Source organism: Larimichthys crocea, chromosome VIII (assembly GCF_000972845.2).
Source record: "Larimichthys crocea isolate SSNF chromosome VIII, L_crocea_2.0, whole genome shotgun sequence".
Taxonomy (NCBI): Eukaryota; Metazoa; Chordata; class Actinopteri; family Sciaenidae; genus Larimichthys; species Larimichthys crocea.
The window spans coordinates 5981710-6007315 of NC_040018.1; the positions used below are offsets into that span (position 1 = coordinate 5981710).

General features: G+C 41.6%; 2 protein-coding genes across 3 annotated transcripts in view; one reads left to right on the forward strand and one right to left on the reverse strand.

The window, feature by feature from the left end:
- Positions 1 to 25606, reverse strand: part of LOC104922755 (protein kinase C-binding protein NELL1) — a 269223-nt gene that overhangs the window by 63458 nt on the left and 180159 nt on the right. Inside the window, exon 13 of the mRNA XM_027281540.1 lies at positions 12103 to 12228. Within this exon, the coding sequence (XP_027137341.1) occupies positions 12103 to 12228 (126 nt within the window). The remainder of the gene's footprint in view (positions 1 to 12102; positions 12229 to 25606) is intronic.
- Positions 403 to 25606, forward strand: part of LOC113746333 (piggyBac transposable element-derived protein 4-like) — a 61953-nt gene continuing 36749 nt past the window's right edge. The window contains exons 1-2 of one of the 2 annotated variants that reach the window (XM_027281542.1): positions 403 to 459; positions 589 to 682. In XM_027281542.1, coding sequence (XP_027137343.1) covers positions 615 to 682 — 68 coding nt within the window. In that variant the 5' untranslated portion in view covers positions 403 to 459; positions 589 to 614. Of the gene's footprint in view, positions 460 to 543; positions 683 to 25606 lie in introns of those variants that run through there. The other variant, XM_027281543.1, reaches the window with a different exon arrangement.

A 25606-nucleotide genomic window follows, 5' to 3' on the forward strand; every position in this document is an offset into this window, starting at 1 on the left:
TGTCATAAAGCCTGAAACATTTTCAATGCACAGACAACTATTTGCCTTCATTCATCAAATGATTAGCTCTAGGCGGTGCATAGAGCTAATCATTTGTGTCCACTCACCTCTTCACACCCACTTTTAATCACGCCGCCCGTAAAATTAACTTCATGCTCAGTCAGAATTAAACACTGAAATTATATGTGAGGAAGCAGTTATGGAAAGTAACTAAGTATATTTATTTAAGTACTGTTGTACAATTTGCAATTTCTGCTAGGTTTTACTTCTACTCCAGTACATTTCAAAAAGAAATATTGTACTTAAAAGTGTAAGATCTAAGACTATTCGTCTATGCATGCAAAAGCTTGGTTTTACATTCATCCGTCTACTTTCCGTAACGCTTATCCTCATCAGGGCTGTGGGAGATGGTGCCAATCCCAGACTCTGAGACTGTCTCCCTCCGGAAGGGGGAGAGAGGTACGGTACACGCTGGACAAGTCGGCAATTCATCACAGGGCTGACACATAGAGACATCCATTTACACCCACGGGCAACTTAAAGTCACCGATTAACCAATAAACCTTGCATGTCTTTGTTCTGTGGCAGCAAACCTGAGTATCTGAAGAGAAGCCATGCAGACACAAGGAGGACATGCAAACTCCATGCAAAGGCCCCAGCTGTGGTTTGAACATCTTGTGAGGTGACTACTATTTTCTTAAACCTTTGTTGAATTTGTTAGTTAGCACTTCCATCCACTTGAGAGACGTTATGACCCATGACACTTCCCCGTCATGCCAACAACCTTCTTCCTGAACTACTGTTCAGACAGGAAGCTAAATACCTCAAATGTTTATTGAAACAAATCTATTCATAGTGTGGCATAAGTAGCTCTAAACGTGTGAAATCAATGTAATCTGTGTAGAAAGTACAAGTAGAAAACTCATTTTGTCGAGTGCAATACATTACGTTTACTTCTTCCAAGAAGAGCATTGCTAGCATGTTATTAGCCACAGCAGGGTTTTTGCTTTTACTGTTGAGAGACCTCACTCAATCAAAATATTGTAGGACCACTGACTGATTTGTTGTCAGTGTGTGTAAAAGACCCTGTTATCAGCTATTTTACAGCCAGACGCAGTAAGAGATTCAGAATCACATTGATTTTTTCCTTAAGCCTCTTTAAAACAAGCACTATCTTCCGTAAATCCCTGTTTCATATGTTTGACACAGCCGTGTCAACCGTGCCAAGAAACATTAACGTTACAGTTTATCCAACATTTTCTGGTTTTCTTAGTGTAATAATAAATGGGATGTCACTGGGTTTTAAGCTCTTGGTCAAACAACTGAATATGCCAGCTTAATATTTATGGGAATATCTGACAAATATGTATCTATTTTATAGACTCACAATTATAGAATTGTCAGAATGAATGGAAATATTCATTTGTTGCCCTACACAACATCACAGCATTCTGACACGGGACTCACACCGGATGCGGATCGGAAGCGGAACGGTACTTTGCCCGGCGTCAACTCACACCAGACCCGGATCAGCCGTGGAACGGCAGCGGAGCGAGCCGGCCGTATTCACGCGAGAATCCTGGACATACGAGCGAGCCGGCCGTATTCACGCGAGATCGCGAGATCACGCGAGAATCCTGGACATACCCGAGACCCCGCGATAAACAGTGTATAAAAAAACAACAACAACAAACAGCTGACTTTGCTTCTCCGACGTGGAGCAGATTATAAAAAGCATCTGTTGTGTCATAAATGATTGTGTGTTGTTCCACTTCAACAATTAGTCTCTCGTTGAGACCCTTTGATCGATCTTTGATCACCTGGTGCCACCGGTCATGACGTAACGTTGATGTGAAGTTGTAAAAAGCTACATGAACTGAGTATTGTGTTTTATTTTGAAAGGGGGCGGAAGTTTATTACGTTGATTCAAGGCCCGGTTTCCTGTCTGGTGCGCAGTGCTCTGTTGAAATTTACGAGGTTCAGCCGCGGCTCGCGGAAGAAATAGAAATCCTGCGGAAAGCTCGCGCCGTGGCGCGGAGAGCCGCTTCTGGGACGCTTCTGATCCGCGTCTGATCCGCGCCCGGTGTGAGTGCTCTCATTGACTAGACTGGATTCTATTTGCTGAGTTGGCCTTTACATCCAGCTTGTTTGTCTGCAAACCAATCACATCATGACAGACGACTGAGAGCAGAGGCTTTAAATGCTGCACCTTACTCATGGAGATCAGTTTGAAGGGGCGGTTTTGATTCTGAAGAGAGGCTTTTGCAAACCACAGTATTGTTAGCAATGCTGGTTTTGTAAAGATAGCTGGAAATTGGTCTGACAGTGATGCAAGAGAGAACTGGTCTTTCTCCAATGCCAAGGACAAGATAACGAGGTAGTTTGGGCACATAATGGTAGAAAAAGCAGCATCATGCTGTCATTTTGGAACAGAGTCGTCATAGAAAAGCCATTACTTTACCAGAGGGATGATCGGAAAAAAAAAAGTTACACCGTCTGTTCCTTTTTTTTGACACCAAAGAAAAGACAGTGTGTCCTTATGTATCTGAAACTACACAAAGAACTGACATGAGTGACATGGCAGTGGCTTATTTTGTTGGACTATAAGTTCAATTACAGTCATTATTACAATGTTACACATGTAGTACTGATTTAGATTTAGTAATGTCTCTGTTTTGATGTATTGTCCAGTTAACTGACTGCATGGCATCCACCCAGAGCCTTTAAAAGCTCTTTCTACACACTAACAATCTATCTTCCTGCAGCAGTGTCTCCACAAAACGCATTATCTTTAATACCCTTTAGTTTTCTGTACCTTTCTTTAAATACACACACTCAAACAGGAGAAATGACGTCAGTTTGCATTCGGTTTTTCATATCACGGAGAAACTAAACTGAAGTCAGTGTTGTTTGCAACATAGAAATGACGTCTGCTGACAATTATTTCCTCATATTTAATCTGTCTTCTTCTAATGGTCTCGAAAACTTTACAAAAAAGACAGACTCTGTGTGTATTAGAGGATGTATGGGTAAAACCAACACCTCATGATTCACTTTTACTTTGCATAATAAATTTCTAAAACATGTCCTCATCTCTTAAGCCCCTAGCGTTGTCACGTCCAATAATGTCAAGCAGAACACTTCAGTAATGTGAAATTTAATGACCAGTGACAAGCCCATAAAAAGAATAGATCACGGCAGGATTTTTCAAGGGTTCTCGCTCTCTATCTTTTTTTTTTTTTTTTTTTTTGTTTTTAAGTTCAAAGTCGTCATGCTCACTTTCTGCCTCAGCCTTGCTGCTCACCTTGACGGGATGTGAACTCAGCAGAGATCTGTCCCGCGTCACAGGGGAAAACGTATTGATTGCCTGTCATAGCATTTAGCACGAAGGAAAATTTCTGATTTTTTCTGCAGTAATCCATGTGGAGTTCAAGAGGCTGTATTCATTTGACCCGTCGGTAAATGGATTCAACCTTACGTAGCTGCTTAGCAATACTGCAGGCATGTGTGCTCACAAGGAAGATTTTATTATTAAGATTATATTAAGATAAAACTGGGCTTAAAGGGCTCTTTCATAGGTCAGTGTCAAATTAGGTACCTTTATGTATTCTGATGACTTTTTAAGACTGCTCATTTAGATGTCTCGTTCCTCCTCGGGTACGTATGCAGGAGATATTTTTCTACCCAAAAATTTCCAGAAGTCACAAAAATAAAATCCCTGTTCCTAGAGTTATGAAAATATTCTAAAGAGGGTAGATTAAGCATGCCTGAGTGTCTGACAGTCTTGATACTGTTGTCTCTTGTCCCACAATTTGAGACTTGAGACTTTCACCTCAGCTCACTTTTGAATTGAAACAAGCCATAAATAAAGAATTGAATGTGTCAGTTCTCCTTATAAAGTTGTCAAGAAGACTTTTCGGGAAACAGTTGCCTTACACATTCAGCAGATATCAAGGATGTGTAAAGACAACTGGATACAGCGTTGGAGCTGGGGCATTCATGCTGCCTGCTGCATGTTAAAACATTTACAAAATGTTAATCTCTGGGCTGCAAAACCAAAAAAATAAAATAAAAATGAAGCTGAAAGATGCACAAATGATCGGTGGTAATAGAGAACTGCAGTGCTGGATGATGATCCATCTTTTAACAGTGAAACTCTATAGGGGTCCAATGGTGCATTTAGTAAGACCTGCTTTATTGGTTGGGGGTGGCAGCAACAACCTGATACTGTTGCAGTGGCTCAATAAGCATACTCCCATACTTACACTTGCTCTTCAAGAACATAAGTGGCTACACAGGGGTATCTCTGGCATTGTGAAAAAGGCGGCCAAGGAAGCAGCTGAAGCGATTCTAGTGAGGACTGCAATATAAAAATGTAAGTTGTATATATGCTTTATACTTTGAGTTCGGTAGTCAAATGTTGGCGCCAATGCACCGCCTCGTTACAATCCGCTAAAGAAGAAGAAGTAGTGGTAAATGTTGTATGTGTCTCATTCACCCACGCTTCAAAACACACATTCAGAGTAAAGGGACCTCATTTGAAAGGATTAGAGTTTGATGATCTGACATCCGAATGCATGGCTGCCGTGTCACATGACATTATTTACAAGAAGCACTAAAGACCTGGCACTTTAAAACATAAGTGCGTCTCATTACTTGGCAAATACGTTAATTAACATCATGAATTTCAGTTGCTTCTTGTGTGCCATTGGCTCTTGGTTTGCTTTATAGTGTCCTGACCACCCAGTTCATATCTTCTCTGTGCGTAGCCGCAGCCCTGATAATGTAATTCATTTATTTCCCGACGAAATATACAGCTCTCGGCAATAAAGATGCTTAGGCTGCAATTCGCATTAATGAAAGCATGTTCCATTAATGTGCCCTGTCAGTAAACATCCATCCCATAGCTACAGTGCATTATTATTCCACACGTCTCCATGTGTGCCAGGGGAACAGGAAGACAGTGCATCAAAAGAAGAAGGCGATGAACAGAAAAGCTATGTAACAGTCTGCTGAGGGGCAGGAAGATGCACTCCTTACATTAAATCTTTATGGAGGAAGCTAAATATAAACACCGGCTTCTTAGAGCCAATTACAAATGGATGCAAGTGAGGACTAAGGAAAACTTCTTGGACTCTTTCCCAAATCTGTGTTTGATGGGCTTATTAAATTGGCTGGTGCCGAGCCAACCAGACACCGTGACCTCCATTTATGAAGAGTTAATGTACACACGGAGGGTTGCCAAGGTTTCTAGGCTCGTCACACCTGAGTTCCACATTCATTATATGTATAATTGGAATTGGATTTGATCAAATTTTCATTAAACATATAATGTGTCTTGAGGGGGGATGCAGCCTTTTCCAATGTGAGAATTTTCCAGAATATATGTGGCAGCCGGTGCATGAAATTAATGGCGGCTTCTTTTGGTCAACCACGCGGCCGAGCTTGGACATATTGGTCAAGACAGCAGGTTGACAGGGAAAATAAAAAAAGTCAAGTATTGATCGGTGTGAGTGCAGATGAGGATAGAAAAGACATATACATTAGAGGATGAAAGGAAGCAGCAGGTGATGTGGCCGCTGTCTGAATAAAGTATTAGTCCGCTAAGAGCACTTACATCTGCTCACTTCAATCAATACAGTTAAAATACCAACCAGCAAGTGTTTATGTCAGCTAAAGGAACAATAAAGGAGTTGCAGGTGGACAGAATAATGATATTGATTTGAGCTTGAATGATTTTTTAAATCAATATCCAATCATTTATTAGGGTTTTCCCACAAACATTTATAATTAAAATCCATGAAATCCCTCAAAAGAGGTTCGCCAAAGATTATATAAAGAAAGAAGCATAAGAAACGCTTCTATTTATGCATCTGCCAACAATCAGCCATTGCTACTATGTTTATAATACACAATATCAGCCAATAGTACTGTTCAGATTGTAACATTTCTTATACCACAGTGTCTTTAGTCCACCGGGAGGAGTATAAGAGCTGCAGCTTGGTGGTAACTGAGCTCTTTAATCTATTAGAGAGTTCAATGTCTTCACCCAGTCATACAGTGTTCAAAGCTACAGCTTCTAATAGATAGGAATTCATTTTAAAATGGCAATACTACACTTTATCTCCAGGCCTGAGTTGAACCTGCTGTTAGAGTTTATTTACAGGATGGAGCCGGGGATGAAAGAAGGACCTTAAACCTCTCATTCCAGAGGTTTAAGCTGCTGTAACTGCGAGCCTTATCAGCGCCTGCTTAATGCCGAAAAAAACAATTCTCTTAAACCCAGAAATCATACGATAAGTACGCAGCGGGAGTGAGACAGCCGCTTCCAACTACCTATTATTACCTATGGCAGACAACTATTATCCTCCTGCACGTGAAGTCAGAGATCATAATGACCTTCCGCAGGGGAAATCATTTGAGCTCTGCTTGCACTGCACCATAAAGACAAAGGGTAAACACAGGTATCATCTGTAGTTTAGGGGACCGGAGTCTAATCTCAGCACATTAATTAATTAAACAATAATTATAATTTTTCACTTTATTCTCTTGACAATGAATATCCATTTTATCAGATTTCTTTATGTAATCATAGCCAGTAAAGCTTTTACATTGCTCCAAACTGCAAGGTCTTTACAAGGACACATCTTCCACAATGTGTTTTGGCATTACAGACTTTGTAATACTAATACTAATAGTAACTAATACTAATAGTAACTCAAATTACAGAAGCACAACATCAACAAAACTTGAATTTTCTGGCTGCTTTGGAGTTTCTGACAAGTACAGTACATTGTACTTCCAGAGTAACAATCAGAGCTGCGGGACAAAAACAACACACCTCTCTTTTTAGGGATTGTCGTTGCTTCTGAAGTGGAGCAGCTCTTTTGTTTTTTAATTAATAGAAGAAAAACTCTGTTTGTTAGCATGAGCACTAACGGCTCAAACTCCCTAAAAAGAAAGTCAGCGGTGCCCCGAGGGCCCAAGAACACCAATGAAAGCTCCTGACTCGCTGTTTGACAATAGTTTTTGCAAATTGAAAATGTGTTTAGGTATATGCACCACTAAACACTCCAACTGGCATGATAAGACCCCAAAGGTTTCTTTATTATTGTTGTTTCTGTGCTGTATACTACATAATGTTCCTGGAAATTACAGGTCCAGTGTGTAAGATTTAGGGCCAGATTAAGTTTGAGTAGTCAATAACCAGAATTTATTCATGAACTTTTTGGTACCTTACAAGGAGCCCTTTATAATATATAATAGAGTCCAACATGCCATGTTTCTACAGTAGCACAAAATAGACAAACCAAACTCTGGCTCTCGTTCATATTTTTCTTGCGATTCGCAGACACCGTAGCTTCTTCTACACAATTGGATGAAAGGGTGAGGCCAGAGCTACAGTATGTTTAGTTGGTTGCAATTTGCAGCTTCACTACTAGAAGCCACTAAATCCTACACACTGGATCATCAATGTGATCAATGAAATTACCAAATCCAGGGTCAGTTTGTGGTCCACCTATTCTACTTAACTAACAGCTAATGGGCAACATCTGACCTGGATGCAACCTCTAAATGGCCCAGCATACATAAATCTGATATATGACAAAATCAAATAACTACATATATTGCGTGGGAGTAGCTAATGAGTGAGCCATCTCACTTCCATCCCATCTTTGCTGATAGCAGCACACGCGCAGTATCGATCGAGTGGGATGTTAATGGATCCATCCACCGGCAATCGTATCTGTCACCAATCGTTTTCTCATGGGAGTTAGAAGCTTTTCAAAACAGCTGGCTAATGACAGTCACAAGTAAGGCAGTGCTCAAGTGAAAGTATGACTCTGTCAACACTAAAACATGAAACTGACAATGGAAATCGTCAGTTAAACGCTGCCTGGACTGGCAAGTACTTGTTTATTTAAATGGTACTGCTGTCTCGAAATGTCACACCAGCGTGTTTGACTTGAAATTAGTGCGCTTTGTTGTAGTTAGAAATATTATATTCATTGAGAAACAGAAAACTTTCTGGACAAACTTTTTCGAGGGAAACTAAAGTGCAGAGTTTGATTTTATCTTCCATTCGGAGCAATATTACCCCGGTGCGGTCATGCAACAGCCAAGGGAGAACAACAGCAGCTTCCCTTTGTTTACTGTGGCAAGAAAAATAAATAAATAAAAACATTCAGAGGCTCTGAAACCATGAAAGAATGCATGCTGGCTGTGGTGGAATAGGAAAATGACAACAAAATGAAAAATAGCGAGACAGTCCAACACGGCGTAACCTCTATTAGAAATGTCTCATGTAAACTATGAATAAGGTTGAAATTCTAGATGCAGATATTTTTGAAACGTTGTAAAAAAAAAAAAAAGATGTTATGTCTATAGCAGTGAATGAGTCGCACAATGGTGCATCTGTTTTTTAATGGAAAATGCTGTACACGTTGCCTGAAGGAGCAGTGGGCTAATAGGGGGCCAGCACGGAGCGCCCATAGATGGTTCATCCAGCCATGAGAAAGTCCAAAGGAAAAGGACATCATAGTCTAACCCACATGTGATCTCCGGAAAGTGCAGGGTTGCACCAAAGAAAAAAGAAATCTTCACATCAAATGTTTTCAACAACAAAGCAGACTAAGTCATCCTGGACTAACAGCGAACTGTGAACTGATGTGGGCTGCATAAACATGGATGTGATGACAGCTCTGTGGCATTTTGAGAAGGTGAAGTATAAGCAGCTCACACTTCCCGTCACCTCTCTTCTTGCCTCTGTCCATCCCCTGTTTCCCCAGAGCTGCTTGCCTGCTTCCATAGAGGTGAAATCAAGTGGAACCACAATTACTGCAGCCTCCTATTGTTTACTGTCTTCACAAAGGACACGCTCCCCCGCCAGGCAAGAGAGACAGACAGAGAGAGAGAGAGAGAGAGAGAGATGAGGCTGAGTGTTCGATGCAAAAGGTGATACATGATGTGTCGTGTAAAAAGCTGCAATAGGTGACATTTCATTCCTCTGAGGAAGGAGCTGCTCAGATTGTAATATTGAGAGCCTCTACGCTGCCTACAGTGATGTAAGTTTGTGGGTGGATGGAGCTAAATCCATATAGTACACTTCCACACACACACACACACACACCTGACCTGAAGAGCAAACACAGGAGCAAAACACAGAGCTGCCATCAGTGATTGTCATCAAACACATTTCTCCGGCCGCCCCCGTGTTTTATTTCATTCCTGCTCGATTGTCATGGCTCAGGTGACTTACTTATTCGGCTGAGTGAGGATACGTACGTGATGTCACTGTACGGTCACTCCCATCTGAGCGGCAAACAATAGAACCTGCATTGTGTATTCACACACCAAAAGCAAACCAACAAAAAAACAGAAAAACATGGGCAAGTCTGCTGAAAAATGTGAATTGTGCACAGACAGCGTAAAAAAGAGAAAACTTCACAGACAAAATCAAACAGATCAAATTAATTTTATTTATGTAGCTCAATAATCACAATTTGCCTCAGGTGGCTTTACAATCTCTATAAGCGTACAACGCCCTCAGAGCTTAGATCCTCATAAAAAAATCCTTAAAAGGGGAAATTTCTCTATCACGAGGCTATAAATAATAAAAAAACTGTCAATTTGTTTTAATTTGGACAGACCAACCTCAAACAGGGCTGAGTGTTAATTGGTTATAATAGGACCTACAGTATAAGCCTTCAGGCTCGGTTCAGGGTGCCATTAGTTACCTTACCCTATATACAGTATATATCTGTCAGGAAGCTCAATAACTGGCCACGTTTCAACATCCACAGACCACAAAATGTATGGTACGCCATGTGGATTGATGATTATTATGAGGAGGTGATACCGCAGACATCCATGCACAGCATAAAAGCTCCACAGCGAAGTTCATTTCTGCTAATTTCAGCCTGTACTGACTCAAAGCAGCGAACCGAACTGGACAGTGCCTTGAACAAGAAACCGGTGCTTGTGTCTGTGTGTGTGTGTCCTGCTTGACGTGGCACCACAGACAACAACATCATTACCAAAAATCGCTAACCCTAACCCTAACCAGACACAATGAAGGATAACAATAGAGATTTCAGCACAATGCCCCAATTACAAAGATAATGTGCAATCGTGTTAGCGGTGTGAAATATGAGCAGTCGCCGCCCCGCTCGCCATGAAGGCTAACTCTGTTTCATATTCATGCAGAGGATCCGAAACCCTCCAGAAGAAGCTGAAGGGAAGCAGGAAGAGGAGGGGGGGGGGAAAAAGAGGAATTATCTCTCCCAGCAGATGTAGAGAGTGCTCCTAGGGCTCCCAGTCAGCAGCCAGGACAGTTTACAAGCTGCAAAATAGATTGATTGTCTATGGATCTCTGTCCCTGCGTGGCTGCCAACTGTGAGCTAATTAAAGAACACTTCTCTGGAGAAACACTGAGCGGCAACCAAGCGCATCCCATTCTCCCTCTCGAGAAAACGTGTTGCTCTAAACCCCGTCAGAGGAAAAACATTGTAAACCAGCTATGCCAGGTGTCACGGTACTGTATGTTGTAAAACAGCTTGATTTTTTTTTGCACTGTGCATCCATACCCTGCCCTGCATTCAGCGGCGAGGAGGTCAGGGATGTAGAGAAAGCTGGATTAATTTTTTTTTTTTTTTTTTTTTGAATCAGAATATTTAATGTCGTTTTTTTAACACAGAATGGCCGCAATCACCCATCATTCTTCTTTTGAAAAGACAGTTGCTGAAGTATTCACCAATCAGCTTGCATTCATTTCTCGGCACTACTTAATTTCAGATAACAAAACATACAGCGTTCACAGTCCCAGCTGACAGAAGCAAGCATTTTCTGACACATTTAGGAGACACCGCAGAGAATAGCATGAGCAAAACCAATGTAAGGTAGGGATACAGCTGACAAAGAGAGGAGGCGATGTACAATATCTTGACTTTCCTAACATGAAAAGGTGGAAAGTAAGGATATAAGTGCAAGATTCATGTACACTTGTGAAGTACTGTGACAATGGTGGTGACATTTAATTTCCTCTTTGTCGCTTGACTAAAAATTCTAGAGCTAATTCTTTTACATTGTTGCTAAGGTTTATGTGCAATTTCCAAACATGTAGATTCAATGGATTGTGGATTCAGGCAGCCCATACCCGGTGTGGTGGAGTCCGAACATTTGGATTCAACCAATTCACAGCCTTCACATTATAGTTGAAGATGTCAGCATTCTGGGCAGTGGTTAGCATTGTCGCCTCATAGCAAGAAGGTTCTTGATTCTTGTCCGGGGTGTACCCAACCTCGCCAGCTAGAATTGGCAGCATCCCCACATGACCCTGATAAGGATAAGCGGTCATGGAAAATGGATGCATGGTCGGATGTCCTAACCTTTACTAATTAGCATTAACAAGGAACAGTTGAGGCTGGTTGAGATGGTGGAGCCACAAAGTGGTTAGGAGCAGTTAGGGTTTCAGTTGCCTCAAGAGGATCTTGGCAGTGCCCAGGAGGTGAACCAGCACCTCTCCAAGCTCCAGGATTGTGGTCCTTGCTAGAACTTACTCGAACCAGCCACCGGCAACCCGAGCCTAGTCCCCACAGACTGAGCTACGTCATAGACATCCAATCCAATCCAATCCACTTTATTTATATAGCACGATTTTAGCAAACACAGGGTTTCCAAAGTGTTGCACAATACGATAGGACACAATGAATAACAATATAGAAACACAACAAAACATCAAGTAGATAAAATAAGTTAGAAAACAAAGCCAAAGAGAAGAAGTGGGTTTTAAGAAGGGTTTTAAAATGAGACAGAGAAGAGGCCTGTCTCACGTGCAGCGGCAATTTGTTCCAGAGCTCCGGGGCTGCAATGGCAAATGCTCGATTCCCTCTGAGCTTAAGTCTAGCTTTAGGGACAGTCAAGAGCAGCTGGTCAGCTGACCTGAGAGAATGGCTAGGCATGTAGGGGTGCAGCAGCTCAGAGAGGTAGGGTGGGGCAAGGCCATTCAAGGCCTTAAAAGCAATAAAAGAACTTTAAAATGAATCCTAAAATGGACAGGCAGCAATGAGTGAGTCAGTAATGTTCGCATGCATGCAGACGTACCGGTGCAGGAGTATTCGTCCACTCTGATGAAGCCTGGCAGACAGTCACAGCGATGGCTGCCGGGCAGGTTGACACACGCCGTGTTGGACTGGCAGTAGTGCATCTGGGTCGCACACTCATCGATATCTGTGGACAAACAAAGCAGATTCAGTGGATTGATAACTCAGCAGAGTGATTCCTCAGGCAGCTGATGAAGCAGTTGGATGAAGCTCATCGAACTGCGTTAACGCCGCTGCATTAATCTCATTACAGAAGCGGGGTTGCTCATCCAAATCATCGTCCCCAAAATTGCCTCAATTCATCAATCACTCAGACAAACAAGACAGCTTTTTTTTTTTTTTCCACAGGATGGGGTTTGCTTGCTTAAATGTATAAATTAGAGTGTTTTGTTGAGTTAGGGCAATGGCAAAGAGTACGAGACAAGAGAGGACAAGAAAGAAAGTCAGAGAGGAAACAACCAGAGAATGGGGAGAGGACAGGGGAGAATATATCCATAATGTCCTGCTAATATGACACATCGCGGCTTCTTTTAATACACAAAATCTCTCCCTCCCTAATGTAGCTTGAAAGACATTGTATGAGCGTTAAAACACAGGGAGACGTTAGCTGAGCCGGTTGACTGCTGATAAAATGGGATCGGGAACTCACAAGGGAGGTGTTATGCAGAAAGGCCTAAATTTACGTGTGCGTGCATGTACAGTACAGAGTATTTATGGGGATGTGAGCAGCAGAGAACTAGTTTCCCGAGGCTAAGGGGCCTTTCCACCACTTAAGGGAGTCTGCATGCTACACTTCAGGGAAAGAGAGAGAGTGAGAGAGAGATTTCCATATCCTCTCTTTGGATAAATACATCCCAGCTTTGAGGTTTTCAGCTCACACTTTCCCCTTACAACAGAATGAATGTGTATGAAGTATGTAATTGACTTACATGCAACACCCAGAGGTTTTTTCTCTGGAAATTTCATCCTTGGAGAGTGTACAGTAAGAGCGTTGAATTACACAATCAAAGAGAGACGGATCACGTATTCAGGCATACAAAGGCTCGCTGGCCTTCAGCATAAGGAGCATTGATCTGCTACATCAAAAACATTGAACTTACTCGAGTGCTTTGAGACTGCGTAACAGCACCTCAATCTAATTTTCATCTTGTCCTGAAGCACTACTCCGCCCAGAAAGCTGCTCATTTAATCACCCCTTATTGGTGCGAGGCGCCAAAGCGTTGTTAAGGCCCAATGATGTCCGTCTTGATAATTCAAACTCGCTGCTTTTATCCGTTTTCGTTTAACGTGGAAAAAGCATCTACTGTCACTGCCACTGACGCTTGATGAGGCCTTCTGATATCTGTCCTTCCAAGGTCCTGTATCCCCAGTGTGTGTGTGTCACTGTGTGTGTGTATGTCTGTGTGAGTGTTTGCGTTCGCCCTCTGCAGCCTCCTCTGGGAGTGTTGTAGCAGGTGAGGTCTGCTGACAGAACTGGAACTGTCATTTCACACAGGGGGGAATTCATTTTTCTGGATTTGCCGGTGTGTCTCCCTCTGTCTCTGCCTCCCTCCTCCTCCTCCTCCTCTCTCCCTCATCTGAGCTCACTTTCTTCATCTCTCTGCTGCTTTATTCATGCTGTGATGTAGGTCAGGGCTGGAGAGGAGAACCGCTAAAAATAAGGCAGGATAGGACTACGTGTGCATGTGCATGTGCGCGTGTGTGTGTGTATGCATGTTTGCGCTAGCTCATCCCCTTGTGTGTATTATTTGTGTGTTTCGGGGAGAGACTGTCTGGATGTTGAATGTTTGGATGCTGTGAGGCAGAAACAGAAGGCAGCTCTTCGTATTCTTTTGTGAGTGTGTGTGCGTGCACTTGTGCGTACGTGCAAATTAGTATCTGCATCAGCCCTTACTGTACAGAGGTTAATGAAAACAGCTTTCTATCCAACAGCAATATTATCTCCTGCTGACTGAAACTATTTTCTTCACTCTAATCAACCCAGATTCGGTGTATGTGTGTGTGTGTGTGTGTGTGTGTGTGTGTGTGAACAAATGTGGTCCAGGACATCAGCCGCAGCAGCTGATGAGTCTCTTTGAGCATCATTTTTTGGTCTGTTTTTAGTCTAAGCTGCCGCCTCAGACTAAGAACGAAACGGAAACAAACTGAAATAAATGCCTGTCAGGACTTTAGAAGTTTTCACTTCTATGTTTATTTTTTTTCTTTCATTTTTTCCTGTGGATTGAAACTGTGGATTTTGTGTGTGTGTGTGTACTGCCATACAAAACTCACAGTTGTTAATCAGTTAAATTCTTTCCAGGTTTTCAGTTCGTCTGTCACTCAGCAGGGGGTTTTCAAAAAACAAAACACTTCTGTGGAATTTGGTTGAAAAATCGAACAGTGTTTGGTGACGACCAGTTGATTTGATTTTGGTGCAAGTTGATCTTAGATATTCATCATTAAACGTGGATCGCTGCTTCGCTGCAAAGTTAATAAGGAACCTTTGCACAGAGACTAATTAAGTATTTAACTTTATTCTATTATAATAATAGAATAGAAGAGAATACTTAACTAAATATAAATGTTTAGTTGAGTCAGAAACTCAGTTTAATTTCAGTTTGGTGATGAGGTACAACAAATACTTTAATTTCTCATTTGAACAGTTGCATTATAATTCATTCTGTCATAGATCATGTCATGTTTTTATTGTTATAACTGTCAGACCTGTTTTAAAACATGTCTGTAGGGATTATTTAAGGCATCAAAGATAACACGGTGTTGTAATCTGTAGTTTCTCAACGCATCTCCATCCTTCAGAAAAAGTAATAAGATTAGCTTCATATGGTCTGACAATCTCACCGCCTTAGGTTACACAGTGTGGGAAGCAGAGCTAACCAGTAGTGCTGAAACAAACAACATCCAAACATCACAGCTTTAATTTTCTATATAAAAAGGACAAATTTAATGAATGTGAACAATATAATTGTGTGGGAAGGACTTTGCAGACACATTATTATGCCAACAAGCTGCTCAAAACATCCCGTAACTTCAACTGATCAGTTTAGGAGCAGACATGTGACTCAAGTCATTTGGTCAAAGTATTAAGCAAGTCTCAAGTCTTTCCTGGTCAAGTCGAAAGTCAATTTACAGATTATGTTTTAGTCCAATCAAGACCTCAATTAAGACATTCTTCAATCATACTTGTAGTATCCACTATATGCACGTCAACAACTCACGTTGACCTGAATCCACATTCCTACCAATGACTAATTCATGTGCCCGAGTTAAGAGAAAAGCGACCCTTACTAAATCACTTACAGTATAGTTTAAAAAATGACTTGACAGGAGCTGCTTCCATTCAAATGTTATCATCCCTCCAGATGCGACTCTGTGTCTCAGCAGACGTTACCTTCACACACACAAACACACATACACTGCAATCAGGATTCCCCTCTTCTTTGACCTCTCTCTCACTCTCTCTATTTTCATGCACACAGACGTTAATCTCATTCAGCAATTACACACCATGATAATTGAGGCTTGCACAGAGCATCGCTTTCAGTATACAGGCGTGTGCACGCACGCACACGCACAAGCTGTGTTGATGGGGAGAAATGGGGGATATTTAATTTATTTTTCGAATGCAATTTGTATAAACAGCTAATCACCTTTTTTTACACAACATTATGTCTATTAGCAATTCTCAGTCACAATCACAATGCAATCAATATGTATGAAATTACAACACTAACACAGCCAGAAAAAGTCTGAGTTACAGTGGGCAACGTGGGAATCCAATAAATTTTAATTTGTTTATGTTAAACATATTTTGAATCCAGCTATTCATGTGAAATTTAAAGCAGTTCTTGGTATCCGCTCAACATATCTATACAGGCTAAGAAATCCTATCATTCCAATCCATAACAAAAGTCAAATGAAAGAGCACTAAATCAACTGATTTCCAGATTGGTTCTCCCACCTGTGCTATTTAAAATCAGCTGGTTAGTGCTTCAACTCTTTCTGACTACAAGTAAACAAATAATTAGTTACTAAGCTGTCAATGTGTAGAGGCAATGAGCATCCCCATGACCTTGGCAAACAACATTGTTGAACTACATAAAAAAGCTACTTGTTACAGATGGATTTCTCCACTTCTTTTTTTGCTTATTTAAAAGGATCCCCATCAGCTGACGCCAAGACGACAGCTAGTCTTCCTTGGGTCCGGACAATAATATTTAATAAAGCACAACAGGCATTACAATCTGAAGTAAATATAAAAATATATAAAAATGAATGAAGAACATTATACAGTCATGTATCACATAACCCTCTAAAAAGATGATGATATAATCAAGGTGTTGATATCAAATACATTCTTAATCTTCTTTAAAAAAACACCTGTTATTTGTTTAAAAGCCTGTAAATGTTCCTATAAGCATCATTAGGGCTTTCCATTGTCCACAAGTGAAAGGAATAACAGTTAATTATCAACTGACCACGCACAGAGGTTTCGCAAGATTAGTAGCTCAAGAGTCACGGACCAATCAAAAAGAACTTAAGAACCACTTGGAAGCAGCAGGTATGTCATCACAGAGAAAACAAAAGACAATGCACTCCACCGTTATAATGTCCCTGCACGCTGACCTCAGAGAACTTCCATTACTGAAAAAATGGCATGCTGAAGTTTGCTACTCAACCCTCAAACTTTCTAAATCCAAATAAATTGATAAAGGGGAAGATGAATGAAGCCATAAGCTGAGAAATTCTTGAGGAGAATCTATTGCCAGTTACCAGCACGATGAAGTGGAGATGTGGGTGGATTTTCCAGCAGCACAGTGATCCAAAATATACAGCAAAGACTGTCAGTTGATTCAAGGGGAGGAAAATAAAGGTGTTAGACTGGCCCAGTCAATCACCGGACTTAAACCCAACAGAATATCTGAATCAACTAGTGGCCCCGCTCAACCTTCAAGATTTAACGACTGGTACTTGTCTGGTCGTGTGTCACAAATTGTAAAAAAAACAAAACAAATAAGAGGCATAATTCTGAACACGATGTAGACATGTCCAAAGAATGCTCCACAAAACAATTGGAATAAGGAATATGTTATGAGAATGTTTATTGAATAAGGACGACTGGATTCAAAGTATCAAAGTTTAAGTTGAATTTGTTTTACTTGTACAAAAAGGAGCGTTTAACGGTGCAACACACAAGAGGGTTACATAGAAAAGGCTCCCTGAGGAGCTCTAACAGTTGGTTCTTATACAATTTTTTCTCAAAATGGGCTGTCTCGGACATCTTCCCACTCACAATTTCCTTTTTTTGGTTTTCCGCTTAGTAATGAGCATTATGTTTCTTGTCCAAAATGACACTTCCCTTAACCTGTCTCTCTTGCCCTTGAACAATTTTTAATTACCTTTCCCTGCCAGCTTCAGCAAACACATCCCAGATAAGGGAAGTACACGAGATATGCAAAGGACAGAATACACACACACACTCTATAAGAGTTAAAACATCTGCAGCCCAGTATAATCCTAATTTTTATAACAGAATATACCTTCATGACTTGATACTGTCATTGTCATTTGGACTAAATGTAGTCACTTACACCCATTTGAAAAACAAAGAAAGCATATTTCCTCAGTGTTGTGTCACATTGCTTTTGAAATTTAAATTCCATGATGATTCAGTGATCTGCAGTCTGTTTCAGACACAAACGTCTGCACATGGGCTTAAATATCTGCTGTCCTAGCTAAAGAAAGAGACTGATGTTTCCTTGATTAGGACATAAGAGTGCTGACTCTCACTTGCTTGCTCATAAAAAAGACAAACACAGTTTGCTTCATTGAATTTTGCTGTGTCGTGAAGCTGATCTCACATTCATTCCAATATCTCCTTCTTCCCCCTCACAGGAATCCTGTCTCTGTGGTGCAAATACAGCAAAAAGCTCAAATCTTATCAAGGTGCTATTAGAATGCGTGAACACTTCTTCTTCTTCAGAGATACTCGCCTGTTTACATACATGATCATCAGTTTCAATTCTAGGATTTCAGCTGCTGTCACGGTTCTGCTTTAGTAAATATCATTTAAGAAAATGCACTTTCTTTGGCGACATGTTTTTGAGGATTTTCTCTCGTGATTGACAGGTAGGCAGAGCGTAACGTAATGCAGTCCTGATATGAAAACTCGCACTGGGCACAGTGAAATGAGGATAAAAGAGAAAAGTTTCTTCTCATTCCTGTGATGGACTTTCATCCCTGCGTGGATGATGTTTTTATACTGTACGAGAATAAACGCTCCGAAAATTGCCGCCTCGGTAGGAGGAAATGAATCCCAGTTAGCAATTACATACTGTGATAATTTAGCCTTATATACCGCGTTTCCTTCAACAACTTTGACTTGTGAAGGAGGATACAGAGCCTAGGTATCTCCCACTATGCTCCATTCTTCTTGCAGCAGCGGGAACTACTGGCACAGACTTGAAAAGAAGTGTGGCATTATCCTTTAATATGGACTGAGCCACGGGGAGGGCCAAATGATTTTCATGACAAGGGTTTCATCACCAGAATGGGGGCACACAGAGGCCTCAGATGGCTCAACTCAGTGACTAAACTCTCTTATCTTTCCATGCTGCAAACAAATCAAACACACAACACACAAAAAAACCCAACAACAATCAACATGCAGCACAGGAGTACTCCTCTCTCTGATGCTGCACGTCCCCTCTTTGGAGCCAGAGGAGTGAAGGAACTACTGATGCATTTAATTAGAGAGCCTTTAGAGAGCAGCAGCTCTTATCACCGTCCTTGTCCTTCTAGAAGACGCATATGGAGGAGGAAGTGCTCTGTTTGTGTAGATTAGAGCCCGCTCAGGAACACGCTGTTTGCATTGACTGTCAGAGAACAGCTTGTGGCTATAGGAGAACTGAATGATGGTGTGGTTCTCTATCAGGAGATGGGGAAACAACGTGAGCAAGGTGGTTTAATCTACCCGTCACTCTGCAACTCCAACGTGGAGCTGCCATTCAACGGGCTGCACACTGACAGACTTTCAGACAGACACTCTGAAGCTTGAAACTGTGACAGAGTCCTTCTGTCAGACAGAGTGGAGCAGTTTACCTAGATGACAGGTGTTTGTGTGTGTGCGTGCCGGATGTTCACACAGGTATATTTACCACAAAGCTTAAGAAAAGTACACCTGGGCGCCCACTAACTGAAATAAATCCATATATCAGGCAGAAGGAGGCGGTACTGCCTCTCCTCACACTTTAACGGATTACCGCACGGCTGAGGTCTTATTGTTGAAAGCAAACTGAATTTGCGTCGGCGGAGCAGAGAGATGCATATCACAGAAGAAAGACACAATCCGCTGGAGCAGTCTCTGATGTTTTATAATGAAATGTTATCAGCGTATGGGACGAGCTTGCACAGCATCCAGGCACATCTCAACAAGACAGTGAAAAGTCTTCCTGTTGCCCGTTTTGCCATCTGTGAAGTGTGAAGGAGCTAGAATGACCATTTTCACCTGTGCAATGCTGCATGCATCACACACTGGGTCAAAAAAGCCGAGGGGCACGTACCTTTTTCAGATCAACTACTTTGCAGCTGGTGTGATACTGTGGCAATTATCTACCTACAATATTAGTGCTACAAGAGACCTGTCAAAATCAGCGGGTCATCCACTAATCAGAAGATCGGTGGCTCCTCCAGTCTGGATGACAAAGTGTCCCTGGGCAAGATACTGAACCCCAAATTGCTCCCCAAGGCTGCGCCATCGGTGTGTGAGTGTATGAATGTCATTAGCTCCTTTCTGATGAGCAGTTGGCACCTTGCATGGCAGCCTCTGCCGTCAATGTGTGTGGCTGAATGTGAAGTGTAGTGTAAAAGTGCCTTAAGTGGTCTGAAGACTGGGAAAGTGCTAGATAAGTACAGTCAATTTAAACCCACGATGTTTAAGTCTCTTAGAGCCTCTTAGAGTCTGTATGTTAAGGTGATTTACAGCAGTGGTAGTGCAGTGCTGGCGTGTTTGGTGTTAAAGGAAATAACTTTTATATATAAATTGTTATGGAATTTTCTATCCTTAGGTTACACAAGGTCACGTGTGGGCCTTGAGGTCCTCGGCAGTATTAATTGTTTGGCTTTGGTTGGGAACAGTAGGTGCCAGTCTATCTCAACACTGTGCTGTCCAGGGTCAGAGAGACCTGTTGCTGCCTTCATAGTCATAATAGATAGCTGCCATTGACGTTCCAATCTGTGTAAACAGACATCTGTGTCTCCAGATTAGAATATGCTGACAATAACAGCTCCATGGGTAAAGACATTCTCTTTGACTACCATATTTTCACGACCATAAGGCGCACCGTACGAAAAGGCGCAGTCTACACACACATATGGCGCACCGCCTTACAACAACACACACACAAGCATACAAGTGTGCATATTTAAAAATAGAGCGGGAGCAAAACTGAGTTTGATTGTGCTTTATTTAAGTCTTTATTACAAAGTACTAACATTTTTTAAGCACATTACCACAGCACACATTAGCACATTGCCGGTAATCGTCATTAATCAAACCCATCGAAGTCCTCATCCTCCGTTTCTGAGTTAAACAGCTGCGCTAAATCAAATATGCCAGTTCCACTTTCTTCGCTGTCAGAGTCACTTTCCGTGCCGTGCGGCCCCTCGGAAATGATGCCGGCTTTTGCGAAAGCTCGAACAACAGTGCCAGTAGACACGTTAGCCCACGCATCTACAATCCATCCGCAAACTGTGGCGTAACTTGCCCGGCGCTGCCTGCCACTCTTTGTGAAACTGTGGTCTCCATCGGTCATCCATCGCTCCCACGCCGCTCGCAGCCTTACTTTGAACGGCCGGTTCACACCGATGTCCAGCGGTTGGAGTTCCTTTGTCAGACCTCCCGGAATAACAGCAAGTGCAGCGTTCATTTGTTTCACTTCTTTTTTCACATCGGCTGTGAGATGGGCACGTTGTTCTCAACACAGGTTTAACAACACACATAGGGCGCACTGCACTATAGGGCGCGCCGCACATTTTGAAAAAAATATAAGACGTTTATATGCGCCTTATGGTCGTGAAAATACGGTAATTCTGGGCGTGTAGTATTTGTGGTGTTATCTTGGGGTTTAAAGTCGATCCACCAGCATGAGTTGGGCAGAATGTGAGGCCGACTCAGGCACTTCTGATGAACTTTGATCAGTGTCTCCTTGGCCAAGCGTCAATAAATATTACAACATAAGACATCAGAGGCTCCTGAACACTTTCTTCCTTTCTGACCTCACCGTTGACCTTTGACTTCAGCAATTTCTCCACAACATAAGTTATATAACTTGACTCTTTCAATATTAGCACTCACCCACACTATGACCTCCTGCATCAGCAATTCACACACTCAATTTCTTCCCCACTGCTTTTTCCCAATAATCCATCAATAATAAAAAGGTTTGTCGAAAAAACTGAAATTGTTATCTTTTCTTGCTGCGCTGAATCATGTTGCCATGTCTGCTAATGTTTTGTACAGATCTGAGACTCTTAGATCCTAGCACTGTTTGTTGTGGAAACAACTTTGATACATGAGATCATATCTGTCCAGCTGTTCTTTCAAAATTTTGTTCAGATTTCCATCGATTCCTCCAACGCAGAGGTGATTGGCGCAGTTTAGCAGTAAAGACAGAGAGTGGAGATGCAGTAGGAGGGATGTGAGGAATATGGAGGATAGAATTACACCTGTGTGCACCTAATTGCTGCAGACTTTCTTAGAGAAACCTGAATGAATTGAATTGTATGACCATGTAACACACAGCAATAGGTTTGAGTCAGCTTCGAAACAAAAATAATATTAAAACTTGCTGATTACTTGATTTATCATTAGAACATCCGGCTGTAGATCTAAGTGTTAGTTGCAGTCATACTTGCATATACGAGCACAGTTTTCCTTCAGCGTGTTAGCAAACACACGTACATGGAGGACTCTACAAATGAATCAAAGGCACATGGCTGCATGCACACAGACAGGACGTTGTTCCAGTGACAGGCTGATAATCAGGAAGCGGTGCAGATGCTGTTGTGTATGAAAAAGCTGAGAGGTAAACACAGATGCTGACAGAAACAAAAGCTGCGAGCAGTAGGACTGAGCTGGTTACTCATGATTTATTAGGACTTTTTCTTTTGTTTTCATGACACAAGTATCATTCTGGACCAACCAGATCCACCGATTAACTTGAAGAAATCAATGTCTCTCTCTTCTTTGGCTACAGAAGAGGTTTCCAGGAGTCCTGAAACTTTAATCCAAACCTGATCTGGACATTTGAGGCTTGCACTCAGTCTCAGAACCCATCAGCTATTGTCAAATCAAATCAGATCAAATCAGATTTTATTTGTATAGCCCAAAGTCACAAAGTACATTTGCCTCAAAGGGCTTTACAATCTGTACAGGGAGTGACACCCTCTGTCCTTAGACCCTCGGTTCGAGTGAGGAAAAACTTGCCCACAAAAACCCTTTAACAGGGAAAAAAGCTAAATTGTTGTCAGGCAAGAGCATTTCAGCCAGTGTGTTCCACCTCTTTTACTCCACACAGGCTGTCGGAGTCAGAGATCTCTTAAACTTGACTGGTCAATACTACACAGACTACAAAAAGGAAACCAGAATGCCAAAATCTTAGTCCTGTGCCTACAGATTCTGCATTCATGTATAATATAAGATTAGAAAGTCAAAACTTTGTCCCCTTATACACACAGGCAGATACACCAACAAGTCCTCTACAGACTGTCTCAAACATAGATATTTATTTATTATTATTTTTATTATTATTACTTAGATATGTTTTTATATTTATATGTATGCATGAAGCATATGAATCTATAAAGTTCTTCAAATCACCAAATAAGAACGACCAACTATCAACTGACCACGTGAAGTTCTTACTAAAGATATGTGCGGACAAGCTACACACACATAGGATGTGAAGTTATTTATACAGGGCACAAAGTAATTCAACTGACCATGAAGCAGATTTGATCCAGGCACTAATAAAACTACCATTATGGGCTCACTCACTACTTTACAACAGCCTCGGCTTGAAAATTACTGTGCACTTTCGTAATGTGCATTCCCTAAAGTGGGGTCCAGCTAAAAGGTGCTGCAAAATGACAGACTTTGCATCACTGAATTAAACCACAGAGCGGTCAGGACACGGTTGAAGGAAGTTAAATATAGAAATTCGCCCCTTTTACCTCGCAGTTAAATCTCAGTGCCTTGACATTACATGCCCGATCCTCTATTATCTTCTTCATTGGACAACATTACTATTCTTCTCTGTCTGTGAGAGCTCCAAAGCCTCCCCGTCATCAGTACTTATATAGACTTAACCAATAAATACGGGATAATAAAGATATGATGAAGCAACAAACTGACCGTAAATGTGACGGGGTCAGTTTTTATGGAACAATGCATGCTTTGTTTTGTGATTAAAGAGATGAGCATCAGGAGTGCTGCGAGAACTTAAAACAGCGGCCAACCGGAGAGCAAGCAGGCAGAGCATGGGGGAGCACAGAGACCTGGAGGAACCAGCACGGGGGTGCCCACAAGAGTCAGCTCCCGCTGAAACATCACCTTCCTGAAGCGCAGCAGCTGGTGTCCGTTGCCGTTTTACTCCAGCCTGGAAATAAATGAGTACCAGTTTAAGATTGGAGCAATCGGACACCGGGGGGCCGAGAGGGAATGGGCTAGGTGGCGTGCCCTGGTGTGAAGCTGGTGTGAGAACTGGTGGATGCTGAGCTTTCTGGGCAGAGTGACTCCTCTTGGCAGTAAAGCTTCCGAGGATCCCGGTGTGCAGGAGGAGCCAGACAAGAGGGACTGTTGGACTAACAAGCAAGCCTTTGGACAGTTGTTTGTGTCATAAACTCTGAACTTTTAAATTTTGCCTTGTGTTTTTAAGCTCTGCTCACTCCTGATCTTAAGAATCTGTGCATAAAACATCAAACATCAAATGCCCTGATCATGAGAATTTAAAAATCACAAAAAGAACGTTTCCAATTACTATCAGAAACTTCACCAACTGGACAAATCCTTAAAGATACCAGGATGCTGAACCTCCAGAAAAACTCTGTCTGGTCCATGCGTGTGAGTTTGTGAGCATTTTCTATGTTTTGTTCCCACCAGATCTGCTCTTCTGTTTTGTGGTAGGCCAACATGTTTTACTATTCTATGAGCTGCGTCAGTCCCACATACACACACAGACCCTCGATTGTCCCTGTGCCCAGGACTGTGAGCAGGACAGCAGCAGTAGCAGATGGCTGAATTTAGTTCTCATTGTATCAGGTTACTGCAACACACACACACTCACACACACACACACACACACATACACGCACACACAACCAAATTTGTCAGGAAGGTCATCTACGTATTACTTATGCAAGTCCAGATGAGAACTTGTTTCAGATTATTGGCCAGATCCAACCATTAGCGAACAGTTGCTAGGTAACGGCGATGACTCGCAGTGAATGACTCGCATGATCTAATTGACATCCAATCAGTCACCATTCACCTTGTAGCTGACGGGGAAAAGAGAAGCAATAGAAAACTATGCAAGGCGGTGCGGATCTGTTATCATCTTGACTGTTTCCACTGCATTTTCGGTTACTATGGTAAATTAACATCTTTCATCTTTGTAGCTCACCGCACACCATGGAAAGACGTGACAGACACGTACAAACAGAATGAAACACAGATACACGAGCAATCTGTGGGGAAAATAAAGATACAAACAGACGGGAAAAGACGCAAGGAGATGAGGAGACAGACAGAACCTCGGAGACAACAAAGAAGCAACATTGACTTCGTCGATGACAGACAGTAATCACTTGACAGGAGAGCTGATATTGGAATATAATGACAACGCAGTGTGGGAGCGCTTAATTAGTCTAGCTTCATTGTTGTTTCCATCCCGACGCAGCAGCAGCTGCTACACAGAGTGGATGCTTGTGTTTGTGAGTGCATGTGCACATGAGGATGTCACATTAAGTTTTATTTTGGTATTATTTTTAGTTTTGGGTTCAGTTTTAATTTGGTAGTGGTGGATTAGATCAGATGATGTTATTCAGGAAGAAAGCAAAGAGGAAGGAAAAGCATTCAACTTTTTAAGGAAAAGGAAAGTTAGGTATATATATATTAGGGCTGTCAATCGATTAAAAAAAATTAACTAATTAATCGCAAAAAATTCTGTAATTCTGCGATTAATCGCGATTAATCTATCAATAAATGTATCAATAAATTAAATGCATTTTTCTGAGACTGAAGCTTATAATGAATATTTATTTATGTAAAATGATCAAATTAATGTAGAATAAACTCAGATAAAGTATATTTAAATTTATTCATGTTATTGGCTTAAGGTGCACATATGCACAGTGCTAATAGAAAAAAGCCAGAATGAGGAAATATACTGAGGAGTGCCACACTCCTGTAGTGTAGACTGGGTGTTTTGCTTTGAGGTGATATGTTAAAG